Source organism: Rhinolophus ferrumequinum, chromosome 12, assembly GCF_004115265.2.
Source record: "Rhinolophus ferrumequinum isolate MPI-CBG mRhiFer1 chromosome 12, mRhiFer1_v1.p, whole genome shotgun sequence".
Lineage (NCBI taxonomy): Eukaryota > Metazoa > Chordata > Mammalia > Chiroptera > Rhinolophidae > Rhinolophus > Rhinolophus ferrumequinum.
The window spans coordinates 8,807,821-8,825,642 of NC_046295.1; the positions used below are offsets into that span (position 1 = coordinate 8,807,821).

The 17,822-nt window shown below is 38.4% G+C and overlaps 1 protein-coding gene across 11 annotated transcripts in view; it reads right to left on the reverse strand.

Annotated features, from left to right (window-relative positions):
* The window catches only part of CDC14B (cell division cycle 14B), an 85,018-nt gene that overhangs the window by 43,293 nt on the left and 23,903 nt on the right, over nucleotides 1–17,822 (reverse strand). For 6 of the 11 annotated variants that reach the window (XM_033123086.1, XM_033123090.1, XM_033123087.1 and 3 more), the window contains 3 exons: nucleotides 10,905–10,995; nucleotides 10,276–10,351; nucleotides 7,942–8,034 (listed from right to left, as the gene is read on the reverse strand). In XM_033123086.1, coding sequence (XP_032978977.1) covers nucleotides 7,942–8,034; nucleotides 10,276–10,351; nucleotides 10,905–10,995 — 260 coding nt within the window. Of the gene's footprint in view, nucleotides 1–7,941; nucleotides 8,035–10,275; nucleotides 10,352–10,904; nucleotides 10,996–12,326; nucleotides 12,922–17,822 lie in introns of those variants that run through there. The other 5 variants (XM_033123091.1, XM_033123092.1, XM_033123083.1 and 2 more) reach the window with 3 other exon arrangements.

The following is a 17,822-nucleotide window of genomic DNA, read 5'->3' on the forward strand; positions in this document are numbered from 1 at the left end:
AGTATTTAACATCAGCCGGATGATATAGTCTTTTCTATGCCAAGAACACGATTCATCGTTTTTTTAAAAAAATCTCTCTCTCTAGATTAACACAGAATGTTCACGAATTAATGCAAGTTGGAAATAAGCTTAAAGATACAACTACTGAATAAAAAAGGTGAGAAGGAAAAGACTATATATAATAAACAATTTTATATGATAAAAAAACTAAATAAGATAAAATCACTTTCACAGTTTCTGCACAAATACTAGTAAGAAAAAAACTCCTAAATCACTTTTTTAAAAAAATCAGATGGCTTTATATTTCAATAGTTTTCATTTTTCAAATTTCTTTTATTTATATATATTGTAGGTTGGTATTATGATCCCCCATTTAGATAAAGAGAAACTGGACGTCCAGTTTCAAATACATAGTACCTACCAAGGCCAGACAGCTAACGATGTGAGGGAATGCCCTGTAAAAGTGCACATGGACGTACTCCATTGGCGGTACGGACATTTGCTTAAGACAAAGCAAAAAACTTGATATTTTTAATGAGACCTCCTAATTTTTAAACATTGGCAAAAACAAACTGCGATTTATAAATCCCGAGTTATATAAAATTGGCAGGCTACTACTTTCCAACTGGTATTGTTAACTGCTCACCTAAGATCACGCTGCTTGTTAGTGAGGAAGAGGGCCTACTACTCAGGCCTTGTGTATAGACAAGAAGCCATTCTGTCGGTCTAAAAGAAGTACTGAAACAAGGATGGGATCCAAAATTCCACAGGGCTTAAAAGTGCAATCTAGTATCATAAATGGTGAGAGGGCCACTTCTCTTTACTCTTTCTCAAAGGTAACAGCACCTAGCAAGTATGGCAGGCAGTGGAAACACGAGTTAGGCTCACCAGGGTGAAGAGAGAAGTAGAGTTGTGATGAGCAGTGATGACTACACCAGCTGCCTCCACCACAGGGCCTTCCTGTGGCAGGGCCCACACTCTCCCCTCTCTGCAGCTCCAGCACACCTCTCGCCACCTGGTGCCTGGTCCTATTTACAGCTGCCCGGTTGTTGTTTGCCCCGCCTTTCACACACAGGAAGGTTTGCCCCGGGATGGGTGTTTACAAAAGCTTTGGCTGTCCCACCTGGGTCTGTCCTCCTGTCTCGGCTGCCTGTCTAGACAACTGTTTGCTGAACTGGATTCTTACCCACTGCTTCCAGATCCTCCCCCTCTGCTCCCCTTGTCTTAACTTCTCAAATGAGCCCTTCACCCACCAGCCATCTTGACCCAGCATGACAACTCTGGGTCCAAAATAATCAAATCATTAAGAAAAAGTGGACCACAGGCTCAAAAGATCATCATTACATATTAAATTAAGTCCCTAGGTCCTTATCATAACTGCTGAAGCAATCTCAAATTCAGTGCAACTTAGGATTCTATTGACAGACTACTGAATTAATATATCCCTAGCATTTAATTAGTATCATAATTTTCAATATAAATGTTTTACAAGGCAAGCCATTCTAAAGGCTATAAAAATTGCTCAAAAATAAAAAAAATGATAATATAGAGTGAAACACTTTGAATAGGGACTCTACAAGTTACTACAATTAGCTCTACTGTAAGAGACTGTTAGCATGTAAGAGACTGTTAGCATGAGAACTGCTATCTTCAGGTCAGGGTTAACAGCCCCTAGCCTGAAACAACATAATTATAAAATTCCAGGATGTGGGCAGTTGCAGCATGGCGACTAGAAGTCCTGTAGCTTATCTTATACTCCTGGTCTCCTTGTCCTGCAGTAAATCTTATACTCTTTGAAGCTATGCAAGTCCTGTAGCTTATCTTATACTCCTGGTCTCCTTGTCCTGTAGTAAATCTTATACTCTTTGAAACTATGTAAGTCCTGTAAGTTTATCTTGTACTCTCAGAAGCTATGGAAGGCCTTGAAAATGCTATATAACCCCTTGGCTTTAAGTGTTTGGGGTCCTTGTTAAAAACCCGCTGCGTCGGGCAGAGACGGGGACCCCAGCCGGCTGGTAATAAACCTCGCTGTGTGACTTGCATTATTGTGCGGGTTCTCTGTCTGTCTGAGGGGGACAATTCCGGATCTTAACACTACCAAAGTCACCTAGTAAACATCAGAGGAAAGCAAATTTCCAAACAGTTTTCTTGTGTCATTTATTTATTTACACTGAGAACACGTTAACCACAGAAAAATGTCAGAAAGAATGGTTAATTTCCCAGGCTAGCCCTCAAAAGTACATTTAACCTACGGAAGAGCTGAATACTGTATTATTACCAGCAAGAAAATACAAATGCTAGGGCAGTAAAATGGAACCAAAGCTGATAACTGGTAAGATAGAATGGTAACTTACCTGTTTTTTAATACAAAAATCAGATTTAAGGTGCAATAATGGTGGACAGAACCAGAAAAAAAGAGAAAGAGAAAGATACTCAGTGAATGCTGAATTTGTGCCAGCTACTCTACCTAAATTGAACTTAAAAGCCAGGACAGTCTGAACCTAAACCTCTAACCTTCATCCACTATACAACGGCCTCTTCCAAATAATTGTTTTGAAACTAGAAATTAATGTTTGCACCTACTAGTAAAACAGCAAACCATCTCCATTTAAAGTATAAACATAAAAAATTTAAAAGAAAAAGATAAAGTAACAATTATTTATAAAATGAATTATAATATATTGTAATTGTGCTAAAAAAAAACCCTCTGCTCATTAAATATTAATAAATGTAACAGATATGCTTCATTTTAAATTTTGATTTAAAAGCCTAGTTGTAAATTCAGCTATTTCAATTCCTGATTTTAATGTGTACTGTAACTAAAAGATACTTTACCATGACATGTAAATGCAAATGCAGGAATGATTACACTCATTTTTTAATTCCATCCAGCAATAATGCATATTTGGTTAGTAAATTTCCAACTTCCCAAATGCTAATCAGCGGTTATTAAAACCAAAGGATAAGTGCTGTACATTTTAAAATGTTTAGCAAATGAGTACAAAACCTACTGATGCTTTGTTTGGATGATTTTAAAGCAGGTTATAAATTTTTGTTTTGTGGCTACACTTTACTGTGTAACACTTTACTGTGAAAACTGGTAATTAAAGAGAGATGACCAATCATTGTCTTTTCAGTAGAAAATTTAGTTTGAGGGTAATAAAAGAACTCCAACTAGAAGAGAGAAAGCTCAGTTCCCATGAAAGCCAGCTAATAAATGAAGGACGAATGAAATAATTAAAAAATATTATACTGAAACCCTAACAGAATTACTGATTCAAGCAAGTATTTATTATCAACCGTTTAAAACACTAGATGCATGGCTGATGGGGAACAAAACTTAACACATACATATAGTTCCAAAATAACACCACACAGACTACTTTTAAGTCATAAAGCGAAAAGCATACACTGAAGGGGTCTGATGGTCAGCACCCAATCCAGTGGTCATTTGTAGCATCATTAATGGTAACTGAGGTACTATACATTTTCTGACACGATGCAATATATGCTACCTCATACACAAGTCTACGGATATTAACTTCTAGTTCACAAGAAACAGAGAATGGAGCGACAAATTTTAAAATACCACAAGGAACAAAGCAGAGAAACTCAAAAGGTGGAACATTCTACAAGACAACAGGTCTCTTCAACAAATCAGTGGACCACACGTGAGACTAAGGGCAAACAATCACATGCAAAGTATGGTCCTGGATTAGATGTTGGTTTGAACATTTTGGATCAATTGGGGAAATATGAATATAACTTGGGTATAAAGATGATAAAAACATGTATTAAATGGAAGAACTGATCACTGACAGAAAAAAGCAGGTGATAAAGCTACACTAGTGAACATAAAACATAGTATATACACACACATATGCACATGTCCTGCTTCTATAATTATAAAAGCATTTTTAAAGGAAAATATTCTCAGTTTCTCAAGGGTTTTGTATATTACATCTTTTTTCTTACAAAAAAAGTGATAAAATTTCATATTTGAAATGACAGGTCAAGTACTGACACCTCAAAATCCAGTTGGGTTAACAGCCACTGACCTACTGCAACAGGGTAGCAAACTTACCATTCTGTAAAATGACATAGTTCACTCATGTTTTGTAAAAGAAAAATTCAGTTATCTTTTATGTTCTTTAACTCTTTTACAGTGATTGGCACAAATTTTTAGTTTCATGCTAATTTGTTATCAAAGATTCTGCCATTTGGGATAGTTGGTAAATCCATTTACCAGGCCACATAAAGTGCAATACTTGGAAACACTGAAGACCAATAGTCAAGCTGCTCTTCCCACACCTCACATGGCGCCTGACCGTCTGACAAAAGCACTAAAGGGGCATGGGCATGTCAATCCTATTTTAAGTCTGTGTAAAGCCTAACTTCTTCTGTTTTTAAGATAAAGAAGTACTAGCATTTATTCTCACACCCCCTCCACACCCCATCAGGTCCTTCTGAGTACCAAGGATGAAGGGACCATGATTCCTTTCAGAGGCCCAGAATTTAAAAGGACAGAGAGAGCTAAACAGAGTCAGTTCATTTGCAATAATACTTCCTTCCCAACAGTTCTTCCTCCAGATTTTTTGTTTTTGTTTTAACATTACCATACCACCCTTCAAGTCAATCACTAAAAAGCCTTACTAACAGCAAAATTCCTCAACAATTCCAGAAAAGCTTATCAAGGCTGAAGACCAATTTTTTAGGGCATTTTCACTCATCTCTACAAATCTTTAATCAGAGCATTCAACGGACTTTTCAACCAGATCAAACCTTCACTTACTTACTTTGATGTTTAATCTTTTGAGGTATCCATATTATATTTTGACATTCCTTTGCTACCATTTAAAAAACTTCCTTTTCTTAGAAGTTTTTGTCCTGTTTCTCCACTTCGCTTTATTCAGCTCCCTGCTTCTACTTCAGCCAGCCAGTCACGGCTGAGAAGACTTCTGCTACAGCCAAGAACTGTAATCCCACCTGCCGAGCTGGCTTCTAGCTGAGCAGAGGAATGAACTCAAGTGGATGTCACATTGCTTACCCGGTACTTCCCTAACCAATCAAATCAGTGCTAAGCTAAGAGTTATAAAATCCTGAAAGGATTTCTTAGCCTAAAATATACTAAATACAAAAAAAAATTAACTGAGGCAGGCCCGGTGGCTCAGGCTGTTAGAGCTCCATGCTCCTAACTTCGAAGGCTGCCGGTTCGATTCCCACATGGGACAGTGGGCTCTCAACCACAAGGTTGCCAGTTCAATTTCTCCAGTCCCGCAAGGGATGGTGGGCTCGGCCCCCTGCAACTAAGATTGAACAGGGCACCTTGAGCTGAGCTGCCGCTGAACTCCCGGATGACTCGGTTGAAGCACGTCCTCTCAACCACAAGGTTGCCAGTTCGACTCCCGCAAGGGATGTTGGGCTGCACCCCCTGCAACTAGTAACAGCAACTGGACCTGGAGCCGAGCTGTGCCCTCCACAACTAAGACTGAAAGGACAACAACTTGACTTGGAAAAAAAGTCCTGGAAGTACACACTGTTCCCCAATAAAGTCCTGTTCCCCTTAAAAAAAAAAAATTAACCTGCCTGCTGTTAAATAGAAACAGGGCCAAAATGGAGTCACTTTTGCTAAGCCCCACCGAGACTTAATATAATACCTAACCGAACTGCAGTTTCAGCCATCCCAAGAATGGGATTTTAAACAATTAATCTGGAATTTCCTGCTCAACACTTAATAAGGTAATCTGCATCATAAAACTCACTGCCTTCCCCTAAGGGGAGGTGACCTTGCCTGAAATAACCCACTCTTGTAACTTCCTTGTCCCCCACTCTTTCTACTTATAAAAACCTTCCACTTTGTACAGCTCCTCAGGGCACCTTTCTATGTACTGGATGGGATGCTGCCCAATTCATGAATTGTCGAATAAAGCTAATTAGATCTTTAAATTTAATCGGCTGAATTTTCATTCTTTAACAATGCCAAAATACACCCTTAAGCAAAGTGAAAAGGCCAACACCAAACAGAGAATATGCCAACAAGTTTCAATAAAAATGCCAAGGGTTTTTTTTTTTTTTAACCTGCAGTAAACAACAAGCAACAAGATTTAAAAAGAGATATCTGATTTATAAAATTATTAAGTGTTTTGTTTTTAAGACAACCGACGGTTCCCACCATGCCCACAGCCACCCTCTAAGGGGTTCCTCATACGGAAGTCACCAGGTCTGGTTCCTCAAGACCCATCCTGAGGACATCTCATCTGACCAGAGGCAAACTGCTGCGCTAAAAGCAGCCCAGGCACAAGCTCTGTGTGTTCTGCTCAGAGCACGCTTTCTTAGATGGAACCGCTTCAGCCATGCAGACTTGCTCCAGGGTAGTGTAAAGACTGTTACTGTCATACAAAGGGCCATTTCTCCAGGGCTCTGTTCAATACACTATAAACCTGAAGAATTCTGGCTGAGTCCCTTTTAATGTCAGGATTTACTCTAATCACAGGGTTCCCCTCCCCAGTGACTAGCCAAGAATGGGACCAAACAAACGCCCTAGTTAAAACAGCCACCTCTCCATACTCTTTTTCTTGGGACCTTGCCTAGGCTCTTTTTCCCCCTAAGGATTTTTGCTAAGCACAATAAAAAGCAGGAAAGATGGGGAAAAAACAAAAACACCACATCAGGGCAGGCTTAAGAAATCAAAATTTAACAGACATACCCTATAACCTGTGTTTCATACATTCAGAGATGATAAAAGCTATCTCAGAAACATTTCTCAACTACTTTTGTGAGCACAAATAGGAAACCAAACCAAAAAAAAAAAAAAAAAAAGCCTTAATGATCATTAACTGTAAGCCTTAAACACAGAAAAAGAAATTATTAAATTTTGAGGTGAAATTTTAACTAGTACCACCAACTTTTGGTCTAATCACTGTAAATCCTAGATTATCAAACTATTAATCAGAAAAGAATCTTAAAAGGGAGGAAGTGTGACAGAAGCAAGTAGCAAGCTGAGGGAAGAAAGAATTTATGTCAGGAACAAAAATAATCCTTTTTATTTTCAAATCTAGGAGAGTAACTATTACAACTATGGTGGGTAGGAGTGGAAGAAATACCCACTCGCCACTCTTCTCCACTGAATGGAGTACCTAGTTTCCATACCAAAACGATGAGGCACACTGCTCTCTGAAACACTCCTGAAACACTCCTGCCCATGAATGCACTAGGCACTAGATAAAATTTGACTCTGAAAAAACAAATATCTTTCATGATATTTACAAGTAAATGAAAATTCATCACTCTTGTGCAAATACTGGCTATTCCAAAGCATACTTCCAGTAACCCGCGTAGACCAACTACTCAACGTCATACGTAATCTATGTAGTGTGTTACCTGTTTTCTTATAATACTGACACACCACGTTCTCTGCTAGATGCTTTGGTGAGAAAGAAGATGATCTTAGAGTCACATCTTAGTTAGGAAAAAATTGCTTCTATTCATGTTATAAAGCACTCTTACCTCATGTGGTACACTTTCATGTTTAAAAAAAGAAAAATCAATTACTGGTCCTGACTCCACTTCTACAACTTCAGTAAATGGATCATGAGTTAATAACAACGCAGCTTTGGGGGCATTAATTTCTAACCTAAAGTGCCATACACACAAAGGTTTTCACACTAGTTGGTCAGTCTTTTCTAAACAGACTTTTTTAGAGCAGTTTTAGGTTCACAGCAAATGAGCAGAAGGTACCGAGATCTTCCATACATCCCCTCCCCCCACATATGCAGAGCCTTGCCCCATTGGTCAGTTTTTAAAAAGCAAAACATGTTTTTTCTGGAAAGAAATCAAGACATTATCTTAGAAAAGGTCATTTCAAATTTCCAACAGCAAATTTAAAGTACCACTGTTGTCTGCATTTTCATTAATAAATTAGAAAAGTAGTTAAATACTTACCATATAACATCCAACAAGGAAAGCAGCATTTGCTTGTTTTCTCTGATCAGAGCCAGTAAAATGAACAATTTTCTTCCTTATCAATGTAATGGACTGCATAAAGATACACAGCTGTTAGTATTTTCTTTTTAATTTCAAGTTTTCTAAAACTTTATTTTGTGATGAAGATAAATTCCAAATCTCACAATGTGTAAGCATTCATATTAGCAAGACCTTTAAAATATTAACTGTGATACCCTAAAGTACCATGTACCTTCCCATAAAAAAACATAATCTTAGATTACAAGGAATGTACAATTAAAGAGGAAGGTAGGAGATATGAACAGGTATATATTTAAAAGTATAGACTATCTTTGAAAGAATACGTAAGAAGCTGGAAAGGGGGGTCTTTTCTTTCATTTTCTTACTGTTTGATTTTTTAAAAAATCTATTTCCAAAACCTTTAAATTAAAATAAAGGGTATATAAAACCGGGCAAAAATCTGCTGGAAATCAGGAGAGTGAATGGGGTGAGGGGCAGGGTGAGAATGGTGTAGAGAGGGCCCAGGGAGCTTAAGTGGGCTCTTACATGCGCTAATGCCCTGTTCTTGATCTGATGATCAAGGCCATGACCTGTGGATATTCGGTTTGTGAAAATTCATTGAGCTGTATACTCATGATCTGTACCTACTTCTGTACATACATCATACTTCAATAAAAAGTTAAAAATGAAAGGGATATCAAATTTTAAAAACCTGAGGAACACATGCTTAGTTAGCACTTCCTCACCCGCACTTCAGTAACGCAAGTAGAAACGGAATTGGGTAAGGGTAAGGAACAGGATATATTCAGTTCAATAAGCTCGCATTCCTTGGCTTCTGAGTCAGTGATGAATGTGTACATATTTTCCTTTAGTTGTTGACATGGAATAAGAGATCCAAGTTGATTTTAAAAGACTGGAACAAACCCAATCAGCCATAGAGCAACACAGCACAAGACACTCTTAATTCAAACTCTCAACACACTTGTATCACTACTAATCGAATAGTCAGTAATGTTTTGACCAGGTTGGATGGTCAACACTCTACAAGTTGTGCTAGTAAATAATAAAACGTTAAAGAAAGACGACCATTATATTCTTAGTTGACCCAAAGGATAAAAGTCCACAGATGGCTGAGTGCAGAAAAAAATTCTTTCCAAAGTAAAGCAAAGCAACACAAGTCGGGGGAGAGGAAATTATTTTTAGTTTCCTAGCCCCGTATGAAACGAAAGACCTGCCACTGACAACTGGAAAAAGGGAGGGGGGCATAAAAACATAAGACCATAAATGCTTATATTCCTAATCAAGAGAGAAAAAAGTCCAGAAAGAAGAGTCTCCATCTCTATATCAATCTGTGTTGAATACATATATAACACAAAATAAAAACCAATGCTACAACTTCCATTTTACAGATCAGCAGCTCATCTAACATGTGCTTCTAACATTTATGATGTGTAACTTTAGATGTGATACTCAAGGAAAAAAATCTGCCTACTCATCCGCAATTTTTTAATATTATTAAATTTTTAATTGAAAATAAATTTTATTTCTTCTGTGTAGTAGCCTGGTAAATGATTGATTGAATAAAGCTTTTCTTTTTTTTAATTGCCCCCAGTATCTTCCACTTGAGAATCCACCACAGTGACTAATTTGGAATTGTTAGCAGTACATAAACACTTTTCATTGTGCATCACCAAAAATGATCAAAGTGTTTTAAATAAACACATGGGGTCTAAGTTCAGACTAACAGAAATACACTTTTGCAGCTCTCAGTGACACAGCCTTAAAAGTATGCTGTTTGCCCTTGCTTCCCCTGCTCCTAATTGTACGTGTAAAAGGTCAAGGTGAAGAATCACAAGTAGTACATCATAGGAGATCCAAGACTGAATGAGAGAGAGTAAGATGAGCTGATTTTTCTTTATTAGTCTGCTAGTACTCCCTACCATCAAAGTGAAGGTAGAACAAAGACCACAGCAAGGGAAGTTTCTCTTGTTAGGGTTTCCGTCCCATTAGGTCAGATAATAAGAGGTTCACTTTATTAACCAATTTCCACTTTGGCTTTTCAAGTATATGAGCAACAGCAATCCAAACCAGAACCAAATGACCCAAACTCAAATTGTTCGATCAAAACTCTGGAAAACTGACATATACACTATGCTTTTATAAAACAAAAAATCACAGATATGTCCCAAACACCACTGCAATGAAAAAAATGACATTTCCTTTTTAAAAACAGAGATATGCTTTCCTTACTTTCCCGTCCCCAAGATCAGGCTAACAATGATTAAGTCAAATCCTAAGTAAAAAAGATTTTACCTTTAATTTCTTATTTATCTTGCAACAATATCTGTAAACCATTGCCAGATTGAGTGGTCCAAAATCTGCGTAGAAGCTTTAAAAATGAAAAACAAAAACGTGTATGTATATTCTAGATACTCTCAATATAAATGCCTTTTTGGAACTACAAGATCAATTTAAGACAGAAAGGACACACCAAATTGTTATCAGTCAGTCACACGGTTTAAAGGTACTGCGTTAACTAGTGGAGGAGATAGTCCGGTAAACAATGCCTATTAAAAAATATGACCAGTGGTTCAATGCCTAAATCTAACCTCAAATAACATATGAAAACACCTTCTGAATAAAAAAACCTATTTTTCCACATATATTTTTCCACTGGTAAAAACATATCTTAGTACATTAATTTATATCTCATACTGTAAACTATTAGAATTTCAAATGGAAATTGTTAAATTTAGGAAGGCTCATTCATTTTTATTTTTTCCCTAAGGATCTATTTTATTACTAAGGGTTAAAGAAAAAACATCCTGCAATTATCAATCAACAGATTTGTAATTTTCCAAAGCTATCCTATTTATAAACATACCTTCGGATTCTTCAAAATAAAAAACGTTACTAACAAGCTTTTAAAAAGCAATACTTACTTCTCATATTCAAGTTCATTATCTATGCTGAAATAATGTACATTTGATGAACTCTTTGGTCTGCTGTAGAGAATGGCAAAACAAAGGCGATCTGAAATGGAAAAATTGCAATGTTCCTTCCTTCAGGTTATTAAAAAACATTTCATATATCATGATGCAACTCTTTTCAGGTGAAGTCAAATTTTTATTTTTTCCATGCATGTTTCTGGTGGTAAGGGTGCTTGCCAATGTTCTGGCTATTTTGGTGAGTGATAATAAATAAGCAAAAATTTTAAAAAGGAAATTGCCATTAACCATAGGTTTCAATAATGATAAGAGACTTTTCAAGTAGCAATATGGCTTGATTTCTGGAAGACCCTCTCAACACAAAACTTTAGTTTCTCTGGACTAAGAAATCTGAGCAACTGGCAGCATGCACTTGATGGCTTGGCGTCAACCTAGATGACTTTTATTATGTAGCACTGTTTTCAAGACATCCTCGAGTCACTTTGGTTAAGAAACAGTATTTTAAATAGATAGAGAAAGCTTTCAAAACTGCTTCAAAATGAACATTTATGGCTATAGAACACAACTAAATGAACCATATGTTTATCCAACTGTTCTTAGGGATCACTACTATTCTTATAGTGATTTTTACAATTATACAAATTACCATTGCAACAGAAGCAATGAAAGGTTTCTGCATGATGCCTGTGAGATGAACTTGTGTTGCACAAATGCAGTTAGGCTGCTGTGAGGTTTAGCAAGAATGGAAACCAGTGTCAATAATGCTCAGAGGCTCCACCTTTCCCCATCCCAGCCCCCAAAAAGTTGCCTAAAAATCCTTAGAGAAGCAAAGCCATCTGCAAATCCTAGTAGTAACAATAACCAGTAGTGCTAGTAGAATATTTACACTCAAATTGTGGCAAAATCAAGTTCAGCTTTTAAAGTAGTAAGAAACGAAGGACGCCAGCTGGCATCCTTTCCCCAAATGGTAATTTAAACAATTGCCAGCAATTCAACTCACGCAGTTGCTGTATTTATTTCCCTGTAAACTCAACTAAAATGTCTTGCAACCACAAACACTCAAAAGGATGACAGGGCTTATTCCTTTCCAACCACAAATGACCCTTGATCCCTGTGCACGGTGACCGCGGATTTTGCACCCTTGGGTAGAGAGGCACAACTTACCTACCAGCCAGGGACTCCACACGACACAGGTCTGTTCACGTTCGTCCCAAAGCAAGACCACGCCGTGGGAGCCTGGGGACTAGGAGTCCCGGGAGGCCACCCATGCCCATGAAACAGCATCGGCACTAGCCCGGAAGGTTAAAGGCACCTCCTGGCCAGCAACTAGCGCCTCCTTGAACCCAAGGCCCTCTAAACATGGGGTGCACCCGGGGGTGCCCGGAACAGGCCAGCCCCCGCACCCTCAGCACTCACCTTTGATCACCTCGGCCACCAGACGGGTCCCTGTGCCCTCCCGGCTCATGATTCCAAAGCATCTGGAAGGCGGGGCAGAGGGAAGGACTGGACAGCCAGGGAACAACCAGACGCTGAGAGAGGAGGCGCCACAACCACACCCCCGAAGTTTAAAAAACAAAAAGTTTAAAGGGCCGCGCCCAAGCAGTGGGCACAGCGACGCCCTGGGCCACCCAACCCACCGCAAACCCCGACGAGCCAATCCCGGAAGTTCAAAACTTCTCAAACTGCCCCAAACAGGGCGGTGAGGGAGTGGGGCGCGGAAGCCACCCCCAGCTGCCCAGGCTAAGCTTCGCCCCGCCTCACGAATCCGGGGGAGGCCGCGCGGTCATCTGTCGCACCAGGCCCTCCAGCGCCAAGCTTCTGCACTTACAGGACGTGCAGCAGAGAGCGACAGCGGCAACCGTGGGCCCGGTGAAAGAAAGCAGCTCCGAAAGCCCGTGGAAGGACTTCTCGGAAGAGGAGCGATAGGTAGTGAACCTGCCCCCCAGTGACACCGACTCGGGGCGCCTCCCCCGACGTCCTGTCCGCCGCCACCAGGGGGTGCTGCAGCCCCGAGCGGGCCCGGCGCTGCTACGGCTCGGGAGACCCGCGGAGTGTCGGGCTCGCTGCAAGTGCTAGCATCTTATTTACAATGGACATCGGTCTTCACAATCGTTCAAGATTTAAAGGTAAATTCAGCTTAAAACTGAGGTCATCATTCTTTTAAAGGCCTTAGATTTCTCTTCAAAAAAGTATTAGGATGACTAAAAAAGAAAAATTCTGACACCATACTAAGCAACCATTTAAAGTACTTTCTAAACCTATGTTCCTACCCTGTTTCCCCGAAAATAAGAGCTAACCAGAAAATAAGCCCTAGCGTGATTTTTCAGGATGACATCGCCTAAACACAAGCCCTAATGCGCCTTTTGGAGCAAAAATTAATATAAGACCCGGTCTTTTCGGGAAAACACGATATGTTAGTCTCAAGTGAAAAGGAAATAAGATCCAGATTGAATACGGTCCCATGTAGTGCTGGGATTGGGGGCGATTTTCATTCGCTCCTTTATTTTTCCGAGTTTCCTACAGGAAAGTGTTACTTTAATAATCCGTGAAAAAAAATTGCAATGCCTCTCCTTTAAAACAGACAAGCAATACAGTAACAACTCTTTCCCAAGAATTATACCGTATTTGTAATTACAATATAATATAAACATTCTATCTCACACATACATTTTTTTGCCTCAAAAGTAAACCAGCATGCCTAACTTTATTCTAAAATTCCAGACGAATCAAAGACTTCCAATGTAAAAAACAAATGAATTCTTTTATGCTAACTAGAGAAGGCCTTTCTAAATGAAACAAAATCTAAAAGCAGTAGGAGAACTGACTACTAAATTGATACCCATTTTTTAAAGGGTCTTGATAGCAATAGACACAAAGTCAAGATAAACTGGAAAAGATTTTGAATTCATCTCACGAAGATGCCCAATTTCAATTTTATGTTATTGCAAAATAACAAATGCAAATTTGAACTACAAGGTCCGAGTTTTCCTTCCCACTGGAAAAAAAAAACAAAGGAGTCTGAAAAGGCACTGTGTTGGTGAGGGTGTAGGGAAACAGGCACATTGCTTGTAGGTAGGAATATAAACTGGGACAACCTCCATTAAAGGCAACAAACACTTTGTTACCCCAAAATATGCTTTTTGGGATATTGATTTTAAGTTGGTTACTAAGAAACAAAAGACTCAGAAAGAACCTTTGACCCTCCCCCCTTACCTGCCTAAAGGAATTCAGATAGAAAACCATACTAAAAGGGAGGAAGCATAACCTCAGCAATTAAACTTGACAGGAAGAAATTTAGCAAAGCCTATTTGTTGGAGTCCTCTGGGTCCCATTGTTTCTGGGTCCTCCCAGCAAGAATTTGTTTACCACGTTTGCTCTTCGTTGTATCTACATGTTAATTGACTACCTCCCTTTGAAAATCCCAGACCCCCACCTCCCTCTCCTTTGTGCAGAATGACATAAACTTCATAAACCTCAACTGCCCAAAGCCTCCCTAGGTCTCATATGCTTATGAAACCCCCACATGTGCAAACGAAATAAATTTTGGATACATAAAACAGCAGGACCTAGGCTTACAGGACAAAGTACATCATATTTGGAGCCTGCTTGCTAAGAATATTTAATAAATGACTGTTGTACAGAAAATTTTTTTATCTGAGACTGGCTTTCATTATAATCCGGTGGTAGGTAGTAAGGTTGTGGGGGAGTAGCCAAACCCCATCTACCTGGAGTTTTCTTGCAATTACTGTTATCTATGAAAAAGTCCTGAGAGATGTGCAAGACCAGACTGGCCCAGGGCAGTTTCCATCAGTGTGATACAGAAATGAGAGCTGACATGAACATGTCCTAGACCACGTGGATAATAACCATGCAAGTCAGACAAACCTGAACCAGAAAGAGAAGTCGCACAGAAGTAAAGCAGTCAGCTTCAGCAAACAGATTTTTCTAGGATCCTATGCCAACAACTTTGCTAAGTTCTAATTTATCTACCCAAAATAAACATTTCAAAGGGAGGGGAGATAAGTAAGGGTCTGTCTCACTTCAAATTTCTTGGCAGTGAATAAAAAAGCCTTATTTTAATAAATATTTTCAACATTTAATTGCTTTATCAGAAGCAAATTCCTATTCACAATACTCATTCTTTCTCGCCAATGGTATTTCAAGGCCCTCCTCACAATGTTTAGGATACAGCTCAATTCTAGGCCACTAGTCATATCAGTAAGTAATTTTTTCTATAGCGAAACCTCTCAGGGAGATCTTTAAAAATTGTCATGACATTTGACTGTGGTTTGTAAGAAAATGGTGTAGAGAAGAAAGGATTAAGGGTACATATTAAATTTTTTAAAGTGGGAACCAGGGCAAAAGATTTGAAGGCACTTTGTGAAAGAAGTTACAGGAATGGCATGTAAGCTCACGAAAAAGGCATGCAAGTCAGGGAAATGCAAATTAAAACCACAATTAATACCACTCCACGGCCACTAGGATGCTAAAATCACAATGACAACACCAATTGTTGGAGAAGATGTACAGCAATAGAACTCTCAAACATTGCTAATAGGAATGTAAAATGGTATTAAGATACTGGAAAAGTTTAGCAGTTTCTTACAAAGTTACATACACTTTCCCTATGATCCAGCCATCCAACTCCCAAGTATGTATATATACCCAGTACATAAACTCAAGAGAAACCCTTGTCTACAAAAAGACTTGTACATGAATATTTGTAACAGCTTTAGAATAGCCAGAAACCGGAAAGAACACAAATTTCCATCAACAGAATGGATAAACAGATTGTAGTATATTCATGGAACACCACGCAGCAAACACAAAAGAATGAAATATTGATACACAAAATAAAAACAGACGCAAAAGAGTACATGATTCTTGATACATAAAGTTCAAAAAGAGGTAAAATTAATCTATACTGACAGAAGTCAACAGTGGTTGCTTGGGGTGAGAGTAAGAGTGGCCCAGAGGGTACTGTAATTCAATCTGTACACATAAATCTGCGTTTTACTGTATACAAGTCATATTTCACTTTTTAAAGGGTGGGGTTGGGGGGGTGGAAAAAATTTTTTGACTGGTACAGATCCATGAAAAGACTACAAAATTAATAAAGTATAGACAATGAGTAGTAAATCACATTGCAACTTTAAAAAAAAGAGAGAGAGACCTACCAGAAAAGATAGTAGGGCTAACAGATTCTTTCAAAGATTCTTGAAATATTTTTATACTTCCTCAGTCTGTAAAAGACTTAAGAAAAAAAGCATCAGGTGCTAAAATCTTCACAAAGAAAAATTCACAGAAATAGAGTTTATCTTTTAATGGAAAGATTATCTGCCATTGTTTATATTCTATCATATGGCTCCAACTAAAACTTGCCTCAATTCACACAAATACAACAGAATAATCTGGAGCTCTTCTCTTTTCTCTCTATCTTAAAACTATTGATCTACTAATGAGCCAACTCTCACACTACCTAGAACATCGCTGATCAATAGAACTTTCTGCGATGATATTACAGAAATGTTCAATATCTGCTAACATGTGGTTAGTGGATACTATACTGGACAGCACAGACTCAGAGGAAGTAAATCCATCTGTTTCTAACCCTTAGCCTCTAACAAGTGGATACTAAAAGACAAAAGGCCTCCAGGCCTCCAACTATCAGAAAAACAAACGCAAGAGAACCGTGCCTTTTCTTCTGCTTTTAGGGACTTTGGTTCCAAGAGTCTTGATCCTGACATCCAACTCTGATTTCCTCAGCTGCTTGAAGAGAATGAGAGCACCTGTGGTCAGAAACGCACCGTACCCAGCACTGCGACTAGGCCACAACAGGCGCTTGGTCAAATGTCTGCTTAATAAACAAATGAATAAATAAATGGAGGAAGGGCAGACAAGGTAGAGGAAAAGGAAATTCTTATTTACTGAGTACATCCTCATCTAGGCACTTTACAGATTACAGCTGTTACTTTTCACTTATTCTTAGGATATAGGTATTATCGCCCTCATTTTACAGATGGGAGAAGCAGTGCCAAAGAATAAGGAACTTGCAGAGTGTCCCTCAGCTTGTGACAACAGGGTAAAACAAAGCTTTGAACAAATATACCGTATTTTGCCATGTATAATGCACTCCCATGTATAATGCGTACCCACATTTTTGGCCCAAATTTTCAGGGGAAAAAAATCTTTCGTTTTAACTTTTTAATTCAAATTTTTATTTGTTTACACTTAGGTACTTGTTTTTTTGTATTATAAAGAAATTTTAGCATTCAGTTTTAAACATATTATGGTGCAAGAAATTTTATGTAACAAATAATTACAAAACAGAATAGATACAAGGTACAAGAAATTTTATGTATCAGTAACAAATTTTCAATATTTATGTACCATAAAAGGCCAAGAACTCTTCGTTGTAAGTTCAACAAAATTGATTATCGTATTCCAGGGTATTATTTTGCATACGGATATTGTTATTGATTTGTAGAGTTACACTTTTAACTCATAAGCATAAATGAAAGAATTAAAAACATTTATAAAAATATGGAATTAGTACTACCCATGTATAATGCGCATCCTTATTGTTCCCTCACAAATTTGGGCCAAAAGGTGCGCATTATACACGGCAAAATACGGTAACCAATGTATCCTGCCCTACATATAGGAGCATAGATACCAGTAATTGCCCTGCAGCACTTTTTTTAAAAAGGCCCCCTTTTAAAAAAGATTTCGCATTTTATCAGTGTAGCTTCAAGCAAAGCTATGGAAAAATAATTAAATGGCTCAGAACAGCAACTTCCAAAACTGTTTATTTTATCTGGTATGGCTGTCAAGATTTAATATTTTTTTCAAAAGGAAAGATAGGGGGAGCGCAGGAAACAAACTGCAATCTGCATTATACAAAGAGATGCT